Below are 25,270 nucleotides of genomic sequence, written 5' to 3'. Positions count from 1 at the left end.
TCCGAGGGCAGAACCTCAACACCTTACACAGGGCCCTAAGCACACATGCACACACAACCAAAATGTGGATGAAAAGAAGCCCCTGGCCATTTGGAACATTTGCAATGCGAGCCTCTATTGCTACAGATCTCTGACAGAAATGTAAGCAATTGACCTTCATTGTGGCTGACACCCATTTCACCAGCTGGATGGATGCTCCTGGCAGATTTCGGTGAGAGGTGCCCTATAAATATTTTACCCAATGAATGGATTACGGGTTAGTCAATGACCTCTGGTTATCAAAGCCCAGCGGCAAGAAGGAAGGTGCCCCCACCCTTCCCTAAAAATCACAAGACAGGCGACTTTGGACATCTCCCCTCGTGGGGTGAGGTCTGACTCTCAGGAGAATCTTCCTAAGGACCTAATACCTATTCCAAAGTCTGTCCTCTTCCTTCCAAGGTTGGCCTGATTGGTTCTGTCCTGGATCCTCTCCCTCTAGTTGACAAGGAGATTCTGTCCCTACAGAGGGGACAACCCTTCTTAGCAACTCACAGAGTCTGCTGAGGTGTTGCCATGGAAACACAGGGGTGATTTCAGGGAGCCCATCTGTTTTTAAATTGCTCTATAGACTTGCTCTAACTTTGTTACAGATCATGTAGCTCAGGGCCCCTAAAACCTTCTCTCTCTCCCACGGGACCGTTCAGCAGCCTCCTTTTTCTTCTCTCCCCAGTTTCAAACCTCACACCTTCGGGGCTCAACTGATGAGCCAGTGCCACAGTCTCCTAACATTCAACCAAGTGCAGCCACAGCCAGCACCTCCCCAGGAGCTGGAAACCAGCATCACCATGGCAACAAGAGGCAGCCGGTGGGGAGGGCGAGTTGGTGGGCTTCTGGAAGGGTCAGCGTTTTCAGCTGGTTCTCCTCCTGCTGGCAGAATAAATTGCACTGTTTACATAAAAAAAATTTTTTTAATATATTTTTATTGATTTTTTTTTTTTACAGAGAGGAAGAGAGATAGAGAGTTAGAAACATCGATGAGAGAGAATCATCTATCAGTTGCCTCTTGCACGCCCCCTACTGGGGATGTGCTCGCAACCAAGGTACATGCCCTTGACCGGAATCGAACCTGGGACCTTTCAGTCCGCAGGCCGATGCTCTATCCACTGAGCCAAACCGGTTTCGGCAGTTTACATGAAGTTTTCCTTTCATTAACTCGGGGTGGGGCAAATGTAAGTTTCCAGTTGTGAGGTCAGAGTTTGTTCTCGTGTTATTGTTATTGCATTATTTTCCATATGAACGCCTGTAAACCTAGTTTTGCTCCACCCTGTATATAGTGACACTTCAGTTAACAAAAAAAGATCTAGCAAGAGGCACAATTTGTTGTCAGAAACTTCAACAGAAACCGTAGAGGCAGCACAGGATTCTGGGGTAGCTATGATTCCCTTCCTCCCCATTCCATCTTCCCCTGCAGCTCTCAGAGGCGAGCCGTGGCCCCACAACCTCGGCCCTGCCTCTTGCCTTACAGTCTGCATATGGCCAGGGAAAGCACCATCTCCTTCAGACAATTATACTGTCCATGGAAGCCCAAAGACACATTCTTGGGAGGACAGTGGTGCTAAACAATGCCCCTAGCTATTCTGGGTTAAAGTGTGTGTCTCCCCAACAAAGTCCTATGTTGAAGCCCTAACCCCAAGCACTTCAAACTATGACTGTATTTGGAGGCAGGGCCTTTAAAGTGGTGTCTGAGTTGAATGAGGCTGTTACAGTGGGTCCTAATACAATCTGGCCAGTTTCCATATAAGACACACAGGTGTCAGGGGTGCGTGTACATAGACCATGAAAAGATAAGCGCAACAGGTGGCCATCTGCAAGCCAAGCAGAAGATTCTCTACTGGTACTGGTGATACCTCCCATTTGTTACCCCACATTGCTTCTTTCTTTGCCTAAAGCAGACAGTTTCACTAGAGGCAGAGAGAGGAGCATGAGGAAAAGAGGTAAAGCAAGGGCTGTTTTCATGCTTTTGCCACCTACTTCCCCCAATAAGCCACCTTAACAACCTTGACCTCACAAATAGTTGCAACCCCATTTAACTTCTCCCATCATCTCAAACTCTGCCCTCTAAATACAGCAATAAATACACATAACTATCCAGAAAAAGAACTAAAATATAAATAAGGGTGAAAGCAATGAACTTCTGGAGCAAATCAATTTCTAAACTATAAGTAGGGTGAAGGACAACTGAAAAGGAAGCATCCTTTGTTTCAAAGATACTAACCTGAAGGGACAAAGGGTTGCAATAATGATGTTTGCTATGTTATTCCAGTCTCTTCCTATATGATGGAAATATTCACAATAATAAAGGGACCTTAATTTTTAAAGGCATGTTTAGTCCAACTGCCTTCTTTTCATGGATGATACTGAAATGGCCCTGGGGGAGAGCAGAACATTTTATATTTTCAAAGTCTTCCAGAAAAAAAAAATCTATATTCCTCTGCTTTGAGTGAACTTCAACTGTCTTTCAGATCTTTTTTATTTATTTTTTTAGAGAGAGTGGCAGGGAGGGAAGGAGAGGAGAGAGAAACATAGATGTAAGAGAGACACATCTATTGACTGCCTCCCGCACATGCCCCGACTGGGACTGGGGAACAAACCTGCAACCCACATACATGCCCTTGACCAGAAAGTGAACCCATGGCCCTTCATTGTACGAGCCGACGCTCTAACCATTGAGGCACACAGGCCAGGGCATATACTTCAGTTCTTGACTTACACATCCTTTCCTACGAGAAATTCTCTGACATCAACTCCTGGTCCCCCACCCCATTAGTTGGGGTGCTCCTACTCTGTGCTACTCTGTATGTCACTCTTCATAGCACTTGCACTGCTTGATGCATTGTTGATTCTGAGTTCCATGAGCATCTATTTTATTCATTGCCACTCCTGGTGCTTGGCATTAGTAGGTGCTTGGTAAATACGCGTGTTGTGAATAAATGGCTATGATACATTCCAATGGTAAGTAAATGAAGTAGCCAGTTTCAGTGAGTCTCCTAAGGAGAAGACTTCATGGATGGAATAACATTTTGGATCTCACAGCATTGTAATACATGGCACAGGAAGTGCTGATGCTTCCTATTCCTGATGGGTAGGCCCTGGCCAGCACCCCAGGACCCAGGACCTCACACTCCCTGTGCCAGCTTCATGGGAGACAATAGCAGCTCTCTGACCCCTTCCTCCTCCTGCACCCTCCAACGGCATGTGCGCTCCCTGTCTGGGCCATCGGTGCCCGGAACTGGCCTTCAGGTCCCTAAAGAATATATACAATCCTCTTTTCATTGCAACAAGGATAGCACTGTCCAGGCCTGCACTACCCCCCTCCCCATTCCTTCTCTTCCTGCCTCTCTGTTTCCTCTGCACCTCCTCCCAGGAAATCCTACCCTTCTTTCTCTCCTGGATATAAGGACAGGTTCCAAGTGGCTCATATTAGCCATCTCCCTCCTCCAAAAAGGCTTGGGCACACGAGTCCTTCTGCAAGTGGAAGACAGGATGGGTTTGAGTTAGTTTGGGTTGAGTGCCAACTAAACTGAATACCTCTGCCTCGTTTCCTCAGAGGCACTCCAAGCTTCACAAATCTTACCAAGAATGAAAATACACGTGTGTGTGATGGAATATTATCCAGCCATGAGAAAGAAGGAAGCCTTGCCGAAACTGGTTTGGCTCAATGGATAGAGCATCAGCCTGTGGACTGAAGGGTCCCGGGTTCGATTCCGGTCAAGGGCTTGTACCTTGGTTGTGGGCACATCCCCAGTGGTGGGCGTGCAAGAGGCAGCTGATTGGTGACTCTCTCTCATTGATGTTTCTAACTCTCTGTCTCTCTCCCTTCCTCTCTGTAAAATATATTAATAAAATTAAAACAAATAAATAAAGGAAGGAAGCCTTGCTGTTGGCCACAACTTAGTTGGAACTTGAGGGCACTGTGCTAAGCACTAGTAAAGTAAGTCAGAGAGAGAAAGACAAATACTGCATGATCTCACTTACATGTGAAATCTTAAAAAGCCAAACTCATATAAAGTAGACTGGGAGTTACCTGGGGCTGAAGGGCAGAGGAAATGAAGAGTATTGATCAAAGGGTACAAAACTTTCAGTTATAAGATCAGTAAGATTAACAAATTCTGTGGATCTAATATGCAGCATGATGATTAGAGTTAGTACTATTAGAGCATACTAGAGGCCCGATGCACGAAATCCATACAAGAGTAGACTTTCCTTCCCCCAGCTGCTGGCACCAGCTTCCCTATGGTACCCAGACCAGGGCTTCCCTCTGACACCCAGGACCTGGACTTCCCTCGCAGCCCAGGCTTTGTCTGGAAGATCATCTGGAAGGACAACCAGTCTAATTAGCATAGTACACTTTTACTAGTATTATTATAGACTAGAGGCCCGATGCACAAAATTTGTGCACTCAGAGGGGTCCCTCAGCCCTACCTGTGCCCTCTCACAGTCTGGGAGCCCTTGGGGGATGTCCAGGTCAGGGCTTCTGGCTGAGCGGCACTACCCCTGTGGGAGCACACTGACCACCAGGGGGCAGCTCCTGCATTGAGTGTGTGCCCCTGGTGGTCAGTGCACGTCATAGCGACCGGTCATTCCGCCATTTGGTCAATTTGCATATTAGCCTTTTATTATATAGGATACTTGAAAGTTACTAACAGAATAGATCTTAAATGTTCTCACCACACAAATAAAGAAATGTTAACTATGTGATAGGATGGAGGTGTTAGCTATTGATAGGAATCATTTTGCAATGTGTATAAAATCAACACATTATACACCATAAACTTACACCATGTTATGTGCCAATTATATCTCAATAAAGCCAGGGGGGAAATCTATGTGTCTAAGAAGAGTTTCTCAACCTTGGCGCTAAGTAACATTTTAGACTTAATAATTCTTCGATTTAGGGCTGTGCTGTAATTGTGGAACGTTTAGGGTACCTTGGTTTCCGTACACTTGATACTAATAGCAGCCTTCCCTCCAGCTAGACATCTAGGAATGTCTCCAGAAACTGCCAAATGCCCCTTCCAGTTGTGAACCACTGATCTAAAACCTTTAAAATGCACACAGAAACGTATCCTGTGGAAACTTGATTCTGAGGAAATAACTAAGAATGTGCATGAAGATGAATCCAGTAGAAGGTAGCATTGTTGATAAGAGCAACAACTACAACAAAAGAACCACCTAAATGTCCAATAATAGGAGGGTAAGTATATCCAAACTTTGGAAGACTACCCTGTCATTAAAAAACCATCTACAATCCACATTTATGGGCATGGAAAGATGTCTATAATGTGCCAATAAACAAAAAGAGCTAACAGGATTATACTATAATTTCAGAGAGTGAGAGTACAGTTATGCATAGAGGAAAAAAGTCTAGGAGGATTTATGCTAAAATAGGTATCTCTCAAATGGGGAGATGCAGGTAATTGGTTTTCGTTTGCATGTTTGTTTTTCCAGAATATGTACAACGAACAAGTATTACTTAACTTATAAGATGTAAAGTACAATTACTCAGGGGAAAAAAGAAAGCAGTCCTAGATCTCAGGACTCCCTCCACTCTGCTTCTCCCAGCAGGTGAAGAAACACATTGCCGAGGAAACTTAACTAGAACACAGGCTTCTCTCTCACCCTGCCCACTTCTCCACCCACTCTGTCCTCTCAGGATTCCAATTAAAAGGAAAGATATCAGTTTTGAGAAGAGAGGAGTGTGCCCTTCAACCGTCAGCAAAGCTTTGATGCTGGCACCCAGGGCAGGGCTGGAGCCGCCCCTAAACCCTTAGGCTCTAACTACTCTTGGCCTGGCCCAGCCGCCCTGGATGCCCCAAGGCCCCTCTGGAGCTGCTGCTGATTCCTCTGGCACATCCCAAAACCTCTAAGGCAAGGAGCTCAGCCCCTTGGCTCCTTCCCTCCCTCTGTCAAGTCTCTCCCTCCCTCCCTCCTACAGCCTGCCACTGCCACTTCTCTGCTAATTAACACCTCGGCTCAGCCGGGGCGGGTGCACAGAAGAGATGGAAAACCAAGTCATTGCTTCTGCCTGCTGCCAGCAAAGGCAGTAAACTGATTGCTGGGAGTGCACTGGCACACACCAGTCAGGAAGAATATGCGGCCGTCCCAGATCACCGGCTATAGCTGTCCATCTTTCCGCCCACATGGTTCCCTTGGCCCCCACCGCCAGGCCTTCTCTCCCTCCGACCTGGCTGGGTGCTGCCTGAATTCTGGATGGATTCCGGATGGGCTGGTGCTGTGGAAGCTCAGGCGCCTCTGGCACTGGGTTCCTGCAGAGAAAAGCACCTCCACTGAGCCAAACTGGTCAGGGGGTGGGTCCATCGCCAATCACACACATTCATAAGGATATTCAGAATAAACAGAAGTAGGTTAGGTCACATTTGGCCACCAAATGAATTTGCTGGATCAAGCTTCCCCTCTAAATTAGTTAGGAAATACTTCTGTTCTCAAAGTTTTGTTCAGAACGGCAGCTAAGACCTAGGGCTCTGTCACGGCTCCAAAGGGTTACTGTTATATAGGATTAAAAGAATCCCAGTGCCCCCGCCTCTAGCCACCCTGCCCCTCAGGCCTCCTCCGGTCCCGGCATTCATCACACTGGATTAAAACTGGCCGTCTTCTGGTAGGAATAATAGCTTGCTCACCCGTGTGCTCCCAGCACCTGGCCCACATTGGGCACATGCCCCTGAATGTATGGAAAGTGGAATTTAATTAGACATCCAAGTCTTCAGCCAGCCTGTCTCCAACCGGCTGGGGACAGCACATCCCAGAAATGCTCTCCCTGCTCCCGAACCCGAGCAGAGATCCAAACACCGGTGTGCCTGTTCAGCACCGACACCCAGCACCGTGGTGCCTGGGGGACTGCTTCTGTGCTTGAAAATATATATTTTTCATAAACCCAATTAAGACCAACTGGGGAATGGCCTGCCCAGGGAGAGACGTGGGAGACTAGCACTTGAGCTAATCAGCAAAAAGGATCTGAGTGCAAACTTGTTGGGAGCCAGCAGAGTTGAGGCAAGCAACTCAGTCTTAAGGAAATAGAATTAAGTTCCTTCTAGCAGAAGTTATGTGGTGCCCTGAGGGCTTGGCCAGAAGATAAAGATTAACCTGCAGCTTAGCATCTCCTGTCTTCCTGCCTCTTCCCCTTCCTGATCCTCCCCCCTAGATAGCCCAGCCTTGGAATGTTGCACCTTGGAATGTTAACATCTTTGCAACTTCCCCTTCCTGATCCTCCCCCATGGACACTGCCAGGGACCCCTCTGCATGGGCGGCCCTGCCCCCCTTTGTCTCTGCTGTATAAATACAGCCATTTCAGAGAATAAAATCGGAGCTTGATCAGAACCTTGTCTTGCTCCCATTCTTTCGCGTTCCTTGTTTGCCTCATTCTCTTAGGTGGTTCCTGCGGGCCCCCGTTGTTGTCCCGCAGGCCGGGACACAAACTGTCCCTCCAGCCCTTAGACAGAAGAAGCCCCTGGAAGAAGGCCCTGGCAGCCCCAGGGCCTGTGAGACCAGCTACGGGGCCTCTGCTTCTCAGGGCAGTCCCCGCCTCGGGGCAGTCTGGGCCCCGGGCAGGGGAGCTCTGCTTTTGGTGCTTTGCATTTCTTCTTCCCAGTGAGGACTCCCACCGGGCTGGGCCTGGAAGGCTCTCTGCCCTGCCCCTTCCTCTCTGCATGCTCCGGAGGCTGAAGGAAGGAAGCCCAGCAGGGCTCCCCCCAAGAAGGCTGCAGGAGCCCCAGATCTATGCAAGCCAAGATCTTGACAACCACCAGAGCTAAAAGAAAAAAGAACTCAGAAAGCGTGTCTCCCCGAAATCGGTTTGGCTCAGTGGATAGAGCGTCGGCCTGCGGACTGAAAGGTCCCAGGTTTGATTCCAGTCAAGGGCATGTACCTTGGTTTTGGGCACATCCCCCGTAGGGTGTGTGCAAGAGGCAGCTGATCGATGTTTCTCTCTCATCGGTTTTTCTAACTCTCTATCCCCCCCTCTTCCTCTCTGTAAAAAATCAATAAAATAAATATTTTTAAAAAAGAAAGTGTGTCTCCTTTCCAAGAAACAAACAGCGGGAAGAACTGAAATATCCTCTGACAGTCCTGTCTGAGGTGCGGGTGGTCACCCCTCAGGCAGAGACCGCCTGTCACATGGCCACGTTGACAGGCTGCAGCGAGGATCAGCCCTCCACAGCCCCTGGGAGACACAGTTAGCGCCCAGAGCCAGGCGGTGGGGGGTCAGACACATTCCCAAGGGCCCTCTGTCTCCCAGGGCTCAGGAGCCCATCCAGGGTGCCCCCTAACACCTGCCTGGTCCCCAGCAGAGCTGCATGCCTCCTGCCACCCACGCAGCAGGGCCATGAGGATGAGAGCAGGGTCTGCTCTTCAGCTCATGCCACTCCCCTCAGCGATGAAAGGGGCCTTAGGCAGGCCGTCATCACCCTCCATGTTTAGAGAAAACAGATCTAAAGGGCCCAGCACATCTAGACAGCAGACGGACAGCACCAAGGTGCTACCTGTTAGGGAGTGAGAATAATGGTCACTCCTCCTCCCCGTTGGGCTGGTCCTTCCTGGAGGTGGGGGGTCCTGCTGGCGCTGAATAAGCAGCTGCTACACCCAGTGGGTCCTCACGGTCCTGGGAAAGGAGGTCTCAGGGTCCTCTCCGCTGGGGGAAGGTTTCTGCCTAGGGCTCACAAGGCTTTCTCCAGAGTTTAGTTTTTGTCTTTCACCTCTTCCGTTTTCTCTAGGCATCTAAGGGGGGATACAAGCACCTCTGCCCACCTCCACCCCTGCCCCCAGAAGACAAGCTCACTCCAGCCCACCCCCAAAGCACTCCAGGTCCTTATCCCCTCACCTCCCTCAGGCATCAGCCTGTGTGAGAAGGAAACGAGAAGGACCTGCAGCAGCCGCTTGTTCAGCGACTATCCACTGTGGAACAGATAATAATATCAAGATTACATCCCTGGTTTTGATAACTCTGCGTGATTCTATTCTTATTCTTAGGAAATACATCTTGAAATATTTAGAGATAAAAGGCCGTGGTGTCTCCAACTTATTCTCAAGTGAGCTCAGAAAAAACTAATACACACGTGTGTATACATACACGTAGAGAATACAACAAAACAAATGGGACAAGATGTAAATTGTTTAGTCAGGGAAGAGGATATAGGAATTCCCTATACTATTCTTACAACTGTCCTATGTTTCTAAAATTATATATCAAAGTAAAAAGTTACAAACAAGAAAATTCCAGGCGAGCGGAGAGTGTAGGCGAGTACGGACTATAATCTTTACTTTGGGTGTTTGGAATTTCCTACCACTGGAACAACTTCCTGTCCCAAGCCTCAGGTGTGGGTTGGGTGGCGCCAACCCTGAGAGCCTAGACACCATTTACAGCATTACAGGCCAGGGAGTTGGAGCTAAGAGTGGTCGGCAAACCACTGCTCGAGAGCCACATGTGGCTCTTCGGCCCCTTGAGTTTTTAGCAAAGGCCAGCTTAGGCGTACCCTAATTAAGTTAATAACAATGTACCTACCTATATATTTAAGTTTAAAAAAATTGGCTCTCTAAAGAAATTTCAGTCGTTGTATTGCTGATATTTGGCTCTGTTGACTAATGAGTTTGCCGACCACGGAGCTAAGAGAGCCACCTGAATGTGTGGTGCCCTGCTCCACATCTTGTCCTCTCAGCTAATACCAAAAGGAAATAACTACAGCCAAAACCGGTTTGGCTCAGTGGATAGAGCGTCAGTCTGCGGACTGAAGGGTCCCAGATTCGATTCCAGTCAAGAGCATGTACATTGGTTGCGGGCACATCTCCGGTGGGGAGGTGTGCAGGAGGCAACTGGTTGATGTTTCTCTCTCATCGATGTTTCTAGCTCTCCATCCCTCTCCCTTCCTCTCTGTAAAAAACAAAACAAAACAATAAAATATACTGTATATATTTTTTAAAATAAAAATTTTAAAAAGGAAATAACTACAACCTTATTTTTACAGTATCTTTTTTTTTCTGGTGACAAAATTAATACCAATTCTTTCAGGGGGAAATCTCATATAAAGGCAATTATAAATCAGAACGTTAAAACCACCTTTCAGGCACACATTGCCTCTATCACAAAAGGAGTTTTTATTAGGACAGATGAGTTACCTAAAACCTCAGAATTTAGATTAGACTCTAGTACCTTTCATTGCATGGTTTTGAGAATATAAATTTAAGCCAGAATGGTAGATTGCTTTTAAAAAAAAAAAAAGTCTCATTCAATTAGAATAGAATTGTGAGAGAAGCCAAAGATTATACGGCTCAAGTGATAGCAAGAGGAAGCATACGCAGAGGGGATATTAAAAATATCTAACAACCCACAGGGCACCAGCCAATTAATACAATTCAAAGCCAATGAAGATGTAAGCCTTGCAACTGATTAACTCGTTAGCTCCTGGGGTGTTGGGAATTCCAGGAGTATTTTCAAAGGCGCCAGCTATTTTAACAACTGATAGAGCAACAGTGACGCATGAGGGAATATCAGCTCTAATAACTGTGGTTTATCCAACCCTCGCGGGAGCCATGCCAAGGTGAAGTTCACATCCAGTCTATACCATACTCAGAGGACAGTGACTTATTCCTCTCCAAGATGGAGTCAAGACCCGGAGTAATTTGAATGTCGCTCAAAAATGTTCACGACTCACCCACTTTTCAAGAGCTACTGATCCCAACACAACGGATTTGATCGGTGGGGTGAAAGGGGGAAGCGTATGTGGGCATTATTCACACTGGCTAATAAATATCTCCCGCTGCTTACAGAGACTCCAGGGCAAAACAAATGCTTTCGGGGACACTCAACTGAGTCACAGGCTGAGAATAGAGACGAGCTTCATTATAACCACCTTGCAGAAGCTTCTATGAAGCCTATTTCTTAGAGGAATGGATTGAAAAACCACTCCACGAAACAGTTAAATTTTAGAAATCCATTTCTAATTGCATGCATGGAACTTTTGAAGAAGAGTCGTTTCCCTCATCTACCCATGCCACGAGAACACAGTTGGTGACGGTACGAGGGCACATCACAGACTGGGTCTCGGGTGTTTTTACACAGAGCCTGGCTCAGGACCATCCGTAACTAATTGTTGGCTTAATGAATGCTTTTCGATGAGGGGGAGGAGGAGGGTGCCATTGGAGATGACCTTGCTCACTGGGTCCCAGGCTGCATTTGTAAGCCATTGGCTCTCCAGGGAATCAGGCTAAAACCAACGTCAAATTGTAAGTGATGTTATATGATGATATTCATATAACAGGTAGTGATAGAAGATGAAAATAAATTTAAAACTGAGTTCTAAACTCTCTTCTTGTCTAGCTTCATTTCTAAGTCTGTTGGTATTAGATTCCACACACACACACACACACACACACACACACACGCACCATTTCAAGAAAATTTCACTCTCAGAAAATCACCACATCAATGTCACCTTCAAACATGGAGAGTGATGACCAGCCCCTGGTAAAGCCACCCAGCCACCACCCACAGGGGCAGCGCTAAGCACTGACCTTACTGGTAAGTACCATATCTGACTTGAAGGTTTTCCACAAATGGCTCCACTACAGTCCTGCTGTATCAGAGCATTTTCCCCCTTCTGCACGTCAACATCCAGTTTTCCAAATGCTCTAGCCAAAGGCTACTGTTTTGTTTCCCTGATCATATGGGTAGCAACTTCCTAAGTAAAATGTTTCTTCCTAGGTTGTTTGTGCAAATAGAAAGTACCTGCTGGGTGAGTTATGTGAGACGTTTAAATGCCCCACAAAGTGGAATTTGAGGCAAGAGAACAGAAATCTGGCTGTGACTTCATCACTGAGGCTCTCTGTCACCTGGAAGATGAAGAAAATGAGCCACCAAGAAATGAGTTTGGGAAAACGGTGTCATCAGGGAAAATCTTGGGAGAGAATGCATCCTAAGTCACTCGTTTTCCCATTCTCTGTGCCCAGAGCAGCTTCTCCAGCCCACCGCAGCCCAAGAAAACCGGGGAGAGCAGCAGGGAGGAGAGGGTGACACACCGGGAGGACACAGGTGCACAAGGACATGCCAGTTTCTGGGGCACTGACAGAGGCCTCCCACTCCCCAATCTGTCCCCCAACGTTACATGGAAAGTTCTCTACCACGGGAAAAAAACAAAAAACAAAAAACATTTTTGCCATAAAGAGATAATATGCAGCCGAAACCGGTTTGGCTCAGTGGATAGAGCGTCGGCCTGTGGACTGAAAGGCCCCCGGTTTGATTCCGGTCAAGGACATGTACCTTGGTTGCGGGCACATCCCCAGTAGGAGGTGTACAGGAGGAAGTGGGTCAATGATTCTCTCTCATCGATGTTTCTAACTCTCTGTCCCTCTCTTCCTCTCTGTAAAAAAAATCAATAAAATATATTTTTTTTTAAAAAGAGAGAGATAATATGCAAACTTCCCTTGGGACAGCGATTTTTCAACCTTTGTCATCTCATGGCACACACAAACTAATTACTAAAATTCTGCAGCACACCCAAAAATATCTTGCTGATCTGACAAAAAAAAGTATAATTTTGATTCATTCACACCAGACGGCTATAGTGTTGGCTGTTGTCATTTTTCTACTTGACAATCTAAGAGAAAAGAGGTCAGTGTCCCTGACTAAATAATCAGGAATACATGTTTTAAGAATTCTTGCAGCACACTGGTTTGAAAATTGCTGCCTTAGGAAGAAAGGCCACACAGTTGTTAAATTCATTCATTCGCTTATTCCTTCATTCATTCACCCAATACTATGTATGTTGAGCAGAGGCTGTGAGCTGGGTCCTAGGGAGGCAGAAATGCCATCAAACAGCTCAGAGTTTTGTGGAAAAGGCAGACACTGACAACTTCCTATAATGACAGCGGGATCAGAGACAAGCATAGGGGGTAGGAAACAGAGGGGAAGAGGACACTAAGATATGAAAACAGAGCCCTGGCCAGGTTTGAGCATCAGCCCGCACACTGAAGAGTTTCGGGTTCAATTCCTGGTCAAGGGCACATACCTGGGTTGCAGTTTCAATCACTGGTCCCAGTTGGGAGTGTGTGGGGAAAGGCAACCAGTTAGTGTCTCTCATGTGCATGTTTCTCTTTCTTTCTGTCTCCTTTCCTCCCTTCCATTCTCTCTAAGAATCAATAGAGAGAAATATCCTCAGGTGCTATATATATATATATATATATATATATATATATATATATATGAATGAAACCTCCTTCCAGGGAATGGAGATGACACCAAAGAGTGAAGGTCATGAGAAGGTCATGGAGCAGAGGTGTTGGCTGCCCCAGCAGCCATGCCCTCCTCTTCCTGGAGCAAAGCCTGGGTTTTGTTTGGCTCCTCACCACCATCACCCAGCCCAATGTAACTCGCTGGCCAGCCCAGACCAGGCTGGATCCCTTGCCAATGGTTGGTTAACCAGGGACTTGGGACACAATCCTGCAGGTAAGACTTGAGGAGACATCAGCTGGGAGGCAACCAGGGAAGATTTTTCTCCCTGATAGAGTGGGACTAAAGGGCAGCCTCTCTCTCCTTCTGTGTGACGCTGCAGGGACTCCATGAGCTGCTGGAACTCTGGCAGCCATCGGATAACTATGGGGACACGAAATTCAGCAAGGGCACCATGGCAGACATGAAACCTGCTCCTCTCTGAAGACATTGTTGAGTCATCCCAGGAGTGGCCAGCCTCGGGACTTCTTATCAGGGACATCAGGAAATTTCCCTTTCGATTAAGCCATCAGAAGGTGAGCTTTGGGCTACATGCAGCCTAAAGCGTCCTGACACATCTGGGTTCACGATTCTGTGGAAGGCGCCCTCCCACAGGCCTCCCCCCTTCACCAGTCCGTCTGTTAAACAGGCTGAATTCCCCAGGGCCATGCACAGAGCCTCCGTTATTTCCCCCAGCTCTATTTGTGAGAACAAAATTAATTTTCTAGCCCATGAATTAAACATGGCTGCTCCGGCTGAAAGATTTTAGCCACAGCCTTCGGTTGGCAAGAGAAGCAGATCCCGGCTTGTTCTAAACACACTACAAGGAGGCAGAGGGTTGGCGGGAACCGGAGGGGAGCTGGAGGGGAGACTATGGGGAGGCGGCCATGAAAGGAAACAGGACAGGTTGACCAATCACACTTAATCCCAGCCTCGCTGAATGGTCAGCCTGTGGCTGGGCAGCAGGCTGGGAGCATCTGGAGAGCTTATTAAACGCAGGTTCTGATTCAGAAGGACCGGGATGGGGTTTGAGAGTCTTTACTTCTAAAGACCTCCCCGAGGGTGCTGATGCTGCTGGTACCTGGACCACCGCCTGCATGACCCTGAGAGCCCTCCAACTAAGCACCAGGCCCTGCAGTGACCCCAACAACTGTAGAAATGGGGAGCAGAACTGACCATCCCTGAAATGTGGGTTAGTGAGAACCAGCTGCTCAAACTCAGGTTCAAGGAAGAAAATGAAGTGAGAGCACCCCCACCCCTACACACACACACACACCCCACACACACGCGCACACACCACACACCACACACACACACACACACACACACACCATGCACACACACACCACACACACACACACCCCACACACACACACCCCACACACACGCGCACACACCACACATACATGCACATACCACACACACACCACGCACACACACACCACACACACACACCACACACACACACACCACACACACACACACCCACCACACACACACCACACACACACACCCCCCCCACACACACACACCACACACACACACACACCACACACACACACACACCACACACACACATCACACACACACACACCACACAAACACACCACACACACCACACACACACACACCACACACACACACACCACACACACCCCACACACACACACACCCCCCACACACACACCACACACACACACACCCCACACACACACACACCACACACACACACACACCACACACACACACACACCACACAAACACATCACACACACACACACCACACAAACACACCACACACACCACACACACACACACCACACACACACACACCACACACACCCCCCACACACACACACACCCCCCACACACACACACCCCACACACACACACACCACACACACACACACACACCACACAAACACACCACACACACACACACCACACAAACACACCACACACACCACACACACACACACCACACACACCCCACACACACACACCCCCCCACACACACACACCACACACACACCATGCACACACACACCACGCACACACCATGCACACACACACCACGCACACACACACCACACACACACATACCACACACACACACACCACACACACCCCCCACACACACACACACACCCCACACACACACCACACACACACACACACACCACACAAACACACCACACACACACACACCACACAAACACACCACACACACCACACACACACACACACCACACAAACACACCACACACACACACACCACACAAACACACCACACACACACACACACACACACACACACACCACACACACGCACGCACACGCACACACACAACACACACGCGCACGCACACACGCACGCACGCACTCACGCACTCACCTTTTAGAAACACAGGAAAGAGTCAAGGACAGAGGAAGAAGGGGACAGAAGGGGGGCACTCTGGGTGTGTATTTGGGTACTGTTATACCCTTTTGGGCATTTTACGATTTCAGGCCTGGAACAGAACCTGAGTCTGTGGCACCAAATGCCCTGCTCACACAGTGTTCCTACCCTCACCTCAGCTGCAGCCAGCCTGAGGGGCCCAGCTCCAATGTATTATATTTGCCACGAGGTCTTCCCTGAGAAACTCCAGGCTCACTTAATCTGGCTCCAGGCCATTCTATCACAGCAGAAATCGTTGGTGAGGGGGAGGACTAAGGGGAGGAGGCGAGAGTCAGGCAGAGGTTGAAGGGCAGCCTGTCCATAGCCAGATCCCCTCCCTGTCCTGCTGGCCCCACCGAATCGTCCTGGCCCTGGTCACCGCAGACTTGCCGAGCCATCAGTCCGCGAACCTCCCAGTCTGTCTCTCTCCCCATGGGAGCTCTGCCCACGCTGTTCCCTGTGGCTACAAGGCCATTTCTCCCAGCCAAGGGCCTCCTGCCGAGCTCAATGGCCACCTCCCTCTCCTCCCAGCTCCCTGAGCTGGTGCTCTGTAACTAATGCGGCCTTGGCAGGTACCACCTGTGCACCTGTCTGTCTCTCTAACTGGCCCGAGTGCCACGGAGTCAGGGACGGTGCCAGTGCCCAGCAGGTAATGGGTGAGTAATAAGTATTATTGAGCAAAACATTAAATCACGATTCTTACCCAGCTGTGCATCAGAAATATCTAAATGGCTTTAAAAAAATTTTTTTAAAGCCAGAACATCACTTCTAGAGACTCCAATTCAGTACCTCCCGATGAGACCAAGGCTTCCTAAAATGTTAAAGGCTCCCCAAGTGAAACTGCTTTGCGGCCACTTTTGACAATCATTGAAATGGGAGAAATTGGGAGAAATAAATGAATGAAATGGGAGAAATGAATGAATTGAAATGGGAGAAATGAATGGATTGTGGATGAATGAATGTGGCTGCATGTTCACACACAAAATGAACAAACAACAGGCATTTATGAGGGAGGACAGCTGCTGTTGTGGCCACCAATCCATTTCCAGGAGAAATAAACCAGAGACAAACTGCTGTTAGCCCTGGCCAGGGCTTTCTGATGACCAGGGAGCAACCTGGAACAAACATCAGCCTTCAAAGGATGATGAGATGGATGCGAGAAGGCAGGCCAGGAGCACCGAGGGCACCTGGGACTGACTCGACAGCTAACAAAGACTCTATCCGGCATCCTGACCGACTGCTGTCCTGGATTCCTTCATTTCCCTCCAGCTGCTGGCTGTACTGTTATTGCCCTCACAGTGCAGTCGGGGGCGCAGGGTCAGGGGGGAGAGTTTTCTGCTGAAGGCTGAATTTGGGGGGGCTGGGCTTGGAACTCAGACCCTCCGATGCCACAGTCCCAAGGCTGTGGCACTTCCATAGAAACATGACACGTCACTGCAAAGGGACGCATGGACTGCATGCCAGAGACGACAGAATGCCCCAATCCACGCTCAACACCTTGGCCGGGTGGCTCAGTTAGTATGAGTGTGGTCCCGGGTACCAAAAGGCTGCAGGTTCAATCCTCAGCTGGGGTGCATCCTGGGCAAGGGTTGGGGGGGTAACCAAAAGCTGTTTCTCTCCCTCATCAATTTTCTCTCTCACTCTCTCTGAAAAAAAAAAAAGGGGGGGGGGTGCAATAGAAACATATCCTTGGGTGAGGATTGAAAAATAATAAAAATAAATGCTCAAGAATAATGCCACCCAAAGATGATGCTGTCCTTTGCAAAACCTTAAAGAAACCACCAGGCTGTGTCTTTTTGTAAATCCATCAATGGCTTTTCCAAGCACTTACTGCAATTTTATACAACACACCAAGCTAGGTAAGGTGAGAACTGAAGCGTTAGGATCAACTATTGGGGCCTAAGGGCTGTGCCTTCCCTCTGAGCCCCGAGTGCTACGGCCTCGGCTGGTGTAGTCAGCGCAGGTTTCATGGCCGACGCCTCCGAGTGGGAGGCAGGGACAGTATAGAGTCCTCTGGCAGACCCCGTATTACATGCCTGTTCTTAAAGCAACGTTCACTCAGTATTACCATCCCCACTTCTCAGGGGAGAATGCCAAGGCCGACAGACTGGAAAGGGGCATATATGACGTTGAACTAAGAGGCTGTGCCGGGATTCCAGCCCCGGTTTCTACTCTGCTGCACTGTTTCCCACTGCATGATCACAATGCAGCCTGCAGTGACCTTGACAAACACCTTTAGAAAAACAGTGAGCTGATAATATTAACCTCAACCTAGATTTATACCTGTCGGGACTATAAAGCCAGCAGAAGCACACTCGATTCTATAGGTTTTGCTGCCCTCTGGCCTTGGGTAAGGCTTTCAGTGCTTTATTAAATGTGCAGAAGTGGCGACAACAATGGGCTGGCAATTACAGGGTTTACAAGGAAGATTCTTACATTTTTCAGTTTTTCAGTAGTTTAACTGAGCATTTAAAGCATTTTTTAAAGAGAACTCAAGGAGATGGGGGTGGAGGGGTAAGAGGGGGATCAAAACAGAGATCCTAAAAGATTTAGAGAAACGATCTGGCCCTCAAGAAAAACACGGAAAGACCAGGTGGGTTGTCAACTGAACAAAAAAGATTCTTATCTACAAACTAGTAGCCTTTTGGAGGGAAGCAGAATGGAAGAAACGGACTTGGGGAAGGAGGAAAGACAGAAAGGGCTGTGTTCATTTCTCTTTGGGGACTTTGAGAAAGCCAGAGCGTATTTTCCACGCAGGAGAGGCAATGAAGACAAGTACTGTGCAGGCTCTGTAGAATGTATTGTGCTGCAAGAGGGCCTTTTTCCCCTCTGCCAAAGAAAATCAGCAAGTGTTAGGTCCGATAATAATAATAATGGCAGCTGACAATCACTGTACACCAACCAAGGGCCAGGCACTGCGCTAAGTAATTTCTATATATATATTATCTAATTTGTGATTTCAATCTTCTTGAATTTGTAGAGACTTCATCTATGTCCTAACACGTGGTCTATCTTTAAAAATGCCAATGTGCATTTGAGGATAATGTATATTCTATAGCTTAGGGGTGAAATGTTCTGAAGATGTCAATTAGTTCCATCTGATCTAGTGAGTCATTTAGGTTTTCTGTTTCCTTGCTGATTTTTTTGTTAGAAGATTTATCCAATGATGTCAATGGGGTATTAAAGTCCCCTACTATGATTGTATTGCTGTCGTATATTATCTAATTTAATTCTCACCACTTAGTGAGCAAGTAGTGTTAATATACCCATTTTATAGGTGAGAAAGCTGAGGTTTAAAGCCGTTCACCGCTCCAAGGCCTTGAAGCTGGTAAGTTAAGTAGGAGAGAGAGAGATTCACATTCAGATCTGTCTCTTTCTCTCTCTCTCTCTCTCAAGCCTTTCTCACTGAAAACCTGGAGGCAAGACAGAAGTCCAAGACCACACATTCTTGGTTATAGTAAGCGGTTAAAGGGTCAAGCCTCGGACTGACCTGCTGGCAAAGTCGCAAACAAGTCCCAGCTTGGAGGGCACAGTCCTCTAAGCATAATTAAGCTTGATCTTGTGACTGCTCCCTAGATCTTTCCTGGGGAGCTAGTGGGTTGTGGGAGGGGCAGCAAGTGCTGCCAAAACAAGTAAAACTTACAAGAACATTGTAAATTACCTTGTTTGCCCCTGACTATCAATAAAGCATCAGCTTTGCAGTCTGGATCTGTTCTGTGGCCTCAGCCAGGCACAGAAGATCCACCTAGACCCAGCTTTTTCTCTCGTCTGTCTTTTTTCTCCGTCCTTCGTCGCCCCCTCTCAGGCTGGCCAAACCCTTGGACGCAGCACACTTGGTCTCCTCAACAACCTTAGGGACTTGGCAGGAAAAGTAGCACAACCCAGCAGACATCCGGGTGACGGGTGCAGGTTACCCAATGCCTGACAAAAGACAGTTCAACTTTGGGCAACTCGCACTATTGGCCAGAATTTGGCGGATGGGCCAGCACTTTCCAAACCCAGCCTCTCCTGACCTCCCTGGCCCCAGACTGCTTTGTTAATCCCTGCTGCCTCTAGCTTCCACCCCACAGGCTGAGTCCCACTCAGGATTGGCCAGCTGCTCCAGCGCCAGGGATGCCAGAGAATCCTATATTGGCCTAATAATGGCCGTGTTTGCCCTGGGCAGCATGAAAGAAGAGGGCAAATCACTGTTCTGCATGCCTGGTACTGACCTTTGAAGGGACAAAACCCATGAGGTCACCATGAGACACAGCCTATACACCGTCATCAGGACTTGGGCGACATTTCCAGAGAAAGCAGAAAAGCCCCTGCCATTTCTGGAAACCAAGAACCAGAAGACCTAGACACAAGTCGGGAAGGAGTCCCAGGAATTCTGTTTTGATACCGTGACTGCTGCTCCTTACTCGCCCGGTTCTGCTCCTCTTGGGACTCGGGGCCCAGTACGAGCCGCTCCTGGGGCCAAAACCCTCAAAGCAGGCACTCTTGTGAGCTCAAGCCTTCAGGTTAAAATTTTCCTCCAACGGAAGTTTGCGTTCTGTTCTTGAAGCTCATAAGCTCGCCCTTCACGACCTGTGGGCACCAGGAGCATTCCGTTCTAAGCTTGCCCACTCAGAACACCGCGGCGATAAGGAAAATAACTTGCTCTAGCCCCAGGAACAGCCATGAAAAAGTGGGGGTTAGGCACGGGAGGAGGTTGGCCTGAACAACCTGATGGATCTCTCATGGATGACATTTTACCACCATGCAGGTTACTCTCCGCACGCTGAGCCCTGCATGGATGCCTCCTGTTGCCAGGGCAACCTCACCTGGGCTGGGGAGGCGGCAAGCAGTGGATGGGCTCAGCCTGTTTCCTCAACAACTTAGGTCCCTGACGTGGATCAACAGCCCTACTGGGGTGCATGAATTCAGCCCAAAAACTGGATAAAGCCAGTGAGGGAGGGGGTAAAAGAGAGTCCAGTGTGGGGGGAGGGGTTAGGGAGAGTTTGTGGGTCAAGGAAACAGAGCTTAACTCCGAAAATAAGTTTGAGTGGATGGTGGCTCTGGCCTTCCAGTTGCCCTAATATCCTAGCCACAGCACAACCGATATTATTATAGCACGTCTTTGTCCCTCATTTCTTCTCTCACGAGATACCCATCAGATATAAGATTCCTTTGTTTGGAATGTTCCTAAGTCACAATTTTGAAACTAGAAACTATGGCACCCACCACTGCCTGCTCTTTTTCTTTCTTTTCTTAAGGACGCACTGAAGCACAGGGAAGGAGAAAATCAAATCAAGAGAATGGAGCCAGGACGGTGTGGCTCAGTGGTGGAGCATCAACCTATGAACCAGGAGGTCACCATGTGATTCCCCATCAGGGCAGCAGCCTGGGTTGCAGGCTCAATCCCCAGTGGGGAGCAAGCAAGAGGCAGCTGATCAATGAGTCGCTCTCATCACTGATGTTTCTCTCTCTCTCCCCCTTTCCCTTCCTCTCTCTGAAATCAATATAAAAACATTAAAGAGAGAGAGAGAGAGAGAGAGAGAGAGAGAGAGAATGGAACTGATGAAAAGTGGCTAAAGCAGAAGACTATGCAGGGAGGTACCAGGATGGGCTTTGGCTACATCCTCACAAGGAGGAAACCCGATTCAGTGTGTTTACTTCTCCCAGGAACCTGGAGGAATTTGGGGCCAGGGGGTGGTGTCCTCTGGCCAAGGTCTTTCAAAACAAAGATTCTGCCTTCACCGCAGAGCGCAGCCTGGACAGAGCAGAGAGAGCCTGAAGAAGAGGCCTTAGCCTGTGGCTCCTGGTGGAATGCCAGAGTCACCGGGGTTCGGTGGCTGCACAGCGTGGAGCCCCAGACATGTAAGATAATATTTTAAGTGCTCAGGTTGCCCCGAGCTCTCTCTGACATATCAGCTATTAGGCTAAACCCCAACCTCTCCCCCAGGCAAATGGGCCTCTGAAGTCCAACAGTGCTGCCCCTGGAGGGGGAGGGGAGGGCACCATGGGGGCTCTGGGGCACTGAGGGCTTTGGCTGGCAGGTAGAAGTGTTCCCGAATTCATGGCTGGACATCTTACAGTTTAGTCATTTGGAGAGAAGATGGAAGACAGACCAATATCAAACCAAAGCAAAACAAAGACCCTGGTGAAAAGGACACAGAAGTGAGAAGCTGGTTAAGTGGAGGCGGGCTGAGCAGGAGGTTGCACAAAGCTTTCAGGGGACTTTAAAAGTCTTCATGATTCCCAAAAACACACGCCCCTCTCACCATTTTTCGACTCAGCATCCCCTCTCAGCCATACCCCTAGTACCCAGGGTCTAGGATTTCAAGGAAATCATCATCCACCCAGCACTGAAGCTGGCACTGTGTCAAATAAGCAGCTTTGCAGAAAGAGGTCTTATTTCTTCCTTCCTCTTCCCCTCTGGAAATAAAAGTAGGTTGTTATTTCTCCTGCCCCTGTTCCTTGATGATCTCAAAAAAACGAAGCTGGAAGCGCTCCTAGGAGTTCTTGGTCTGTGTTCTCGGCCCAGGCAGTCAGTGCCTGCGCGCTTAGTCCCCGACTACTGGCGATGGATGGCCCACACCAGTGGGTGCTGGGGGTCTTTCAGGTGATTCATAGTCAGCGCCTGGAATCACATAGGGCAGGCAGAGCACCTGGGACCCAGAGAAGGGAGAGGAGTTGTGTGTGGGGGTGGGGGTGGAGGGGAGTTTGAAGCCGGCAGGTGCTAGGAAGGAGGCGGCGGGAGAGCCACAGGTGTGCGAATAGACCTGCCCGCACGGATCCGAGGGGTTCCGGGCCTGGAGGGGACTCCGCGTGGCCACCATCCGAGCTTAGTCCTGGGGGCAGGGCTCTCTCCACGTGAGCTCCCTGTGTTCACCAAGAAACTTCTGGGGCCGCAGCAGTGCGATGGGCAGAGAAGATCATCACGGAGGAGGCAGGGAAGAGGGGCCGACCTTGCAGGGGCGAGGAGGAAGGCTGGTTTCATCCATCTCTTGCGCGCAATCGAGACTGTCCCTGGGTCAGATCTCTCCACCACCACCCCTCCTCCACTTTCTTTCTTATCCGTAACTCGGCCCCGAGGTCCGCGGCCAGCGCAGGACACGGAGGAGCCGGAAGGCGGCAGATAGGAGAGCCCCTGGGACCCGCTCGGAGGACACCTCCGGGCCGCCTGTCCTCCGTCCAGTGCTCAGAGCGGAGCTCGGCGGGTGCCCCGGCTCCCCGCGCGCGCCTCTCCGGGCCCCTCGCGCTCTCCTGCGGGGAGCGGAGCGATGCGCCCACTCGGGAGGACCGCCGGGGAGGCAGAAGTTGGAAATACCTGGGCAGAAGGAGGATCGGGACGGGCAAATGCAGGCCACGGGGCCCGGGGCGCCCAGGGCCGGCAAAGGAGAGCGGAGGGGGCTCCGCACCGCAGGCAGCAGCGGACCCGCGACCCCGCGCGCCCCGGCGCGGCCTCGCCACCGCCGCCCGCGGGGAGCGGGGAGCGGGGGTGTCCGCGGGACTTACCCCAGAGCAGGGTGAGCGGCTGGGCTTTGGGGATCAGCACCAGGGAGTACGCGGCGGCCAGGTGGAGCAGGCTCATCAGGACGACGTTCCGCCACACGATGGGCTGCCGCTCCGGAGCGCCGCCGCCGCCCGCCGAGCCCTCGGCCCCCGCGCGGCTCTCCTCCTCCGCGGCGGCGGCGCTGCACAAGGGGACCTGGCCCCGATCGGCGGCCCGGCCCGGCATGGCTGGAGAGAGGTGGGCGCCGGCGACGGGGCTGCAGGCGGCGGAGCTCTGAGGGCGGGGATCGCTCCGGTGGGGGGCGGGGGCTCCTGCCTTATTGGGGGGGGGGGGGATCTCCACACCTCCGTCCCCGCCTTCCCGGACGGACCTTCTCCGGGTCCTTCTCTCTCCTTGGGGCGCTCAGCGGGGCCTAAGGATGCGAACCTGAAAGCCCGGCATCTGTTGCCGGTGCCTCAGCCATGCCGCGGCCGCCGGGGCTGAACTCGGCTGCGAGGCCGAGGGGCGCGCAGGGGCGGGAGGGGGCGCGCGGAGGGCGGCGGGGGAGGCGGCTCTCGGAGGGAGCGGGAGGAGAGCCCTGCATAGCGACAGCCAATCACCGCCGCCTCTGGGGCTCTTAAAGAGACAGGCGCCCCTCGGCCCCAGCGCCCTGCTCCGGGGGGCCGGCGGTCCGCAGCCTGGACCCCGGGGATTGGGGGGTTTGGAGGGGTCGGGGGTAAGGAGGTTTGAGGCTCCCAGAACAGGGAGCCTGTGGAGCGGCTCACAAGAAAATTACCTTTCCGTTTTGAAAAGACTATTATTATTATTATTATTTATTTATTATTATGTTTTATTTTTACTTTTGAGGACTCAGGGCACCTTGTTGAAGAATTTAAAATACCTGGACACAAGTTCAAGGCCAGACCCGAGATGAGCATCAGAACTCCCCCCACCCCCGCGCCTCCCCCGCCCGTGTCCGCGGGTTCGCAGGGCTCTTGGGGCCTGTGAAGGGGTAGAAGGCAGCCGCTCAGCTCTTCATTAGGCACACAGTAGGTGCTCCATGAGTGCCTTTCAGAGGATACCTCACTTATTCGGCGGCGGGCTAGTAACCAACAGCGCCTTCCCTGCCCGCCACGCAGGCCGTCAGCTGCGCAACTCTGTGTATGGCACATTTTCAGCGGGGCGCCGTGCTCGTGGGCTGTCTCCTCAGCCTTCGGTTAACGGAACAGTACCTTAAAGTCAGCACCATTGAGAATAGGGCTTTAGGGCGGGGGCGGGGGCGGGGGAGGGGATCACCCAAGTCGTGCCTGCTCATTCCTCTCCTCCTAATGCAGATGATTTAGAGCTGTCCAGAGAGAGCCCTGATTGCACAGAGAAGCAGAGAGGGGTGCGCTGGAGTGCAGGCGGGCAGCAGAAGGAAAGGGGCTCATCACTGGAAGCCAGGGTCTGTCAGTCCTAGTTCTGACTCGCCCTGACCCAACTTGGCTCTCTAGGGGAAGCAGAGCTAATCAATATTCTTCCTTCCAGCTTGGCAATTCTATAAATGTGAACGTGAAGAGGGCCATTATATTGATAAACAAAGCTAATTTTGTTTTTATTATATTATTATTATTATTACCCACTGCTAGGAATCCTTTCCAGGATTCCAGGAAGGGGGAGAGGAAATGACTGCACAAAAGGGCCATAAGCATCCTACTGTTAACAGATTTGAATGGGTTCAATTACCCACGTAAAATAATGTCTAATTTAAAACTGAAGCCAGGTATGTGTGGCTGTGGAATTGTGTCCACTTAATCAAGAGTGATGGTGGTGCTTCAGATGGAGCTGAAATTATAGAATGAAAGGAAACCTGCCCAAGGACCAGATAAATGTCGGCTCTGTGTAAGGACTAGTGCGACAATAAGACATGACACAGGGCTTTATAATGAACCACATTTTCTTCTCTCGCTCCCGCTGCTCCCCACATATTTCCTGTGGCTCACCAGCTCAGACTCTCCTTTTTCCTGGAGTGGTCAAAAGTCTCTCTAGGAGTCATTGTAATGACTCACCCTACCCTCAATAACCATTCAATCGTTTGTTTGGCTTATTGGGCACCTGCTATGAGCCAGAACTACTAGTGGAC

The 25,270-nt window shown here is 50.0% G+C and overlaps 2 protein-coding genes across 2 annotated transcripts in view; both read right to left on the bottom strand.

Annotated features, from left to right (window-relative positions):
- The window catches only part of SCD5 (stearoyl-CoA desaturase 5), a 129,861-nt gene extending 106,163 nt beyond the window's left edge, over positions 1-23,698 (bottom strand). Inside the window, exon 1 of the mRNA XM_084882962.1 lies at positions 23,172-23,698. Within this exon, the coding sequence (XP_084739088.1) occupies positions 23,172-23,394 (223 nt within the window). The 5' untranslated portion in view covers positions 23,395-23,698. The remainder of the gene's footprint in view (positions 1-23,171) is intronic.
- Positions 1-25,270, bottom strand: part of TMEM150C (transmembrane protein 150C) — a 319,396-nt gene that overhangs the window by 228,193 nt on the left and 65,933 nt on the right. The window lies entirely within an intron of this gene.

The sequence above is a fragment of the Pipistrellus hanaki genome (genome assembly GCF_964339955.1).
Source record: "Pipistrellus hanaki genome assembly, chromosome: 1".
NCBI classification, from domain to species: domain Eukaryota; kingdom Metazoa; phylum Chordata; class Mammalia; order Chiroptera; family Vespertilionidae; genus Pipistrellus; species Pipistrellus hanaki.
Note: the sequence above shows the minus strand (reverse complement) of the source record. Positions and strands in the feature narration are given on the sequence as shown.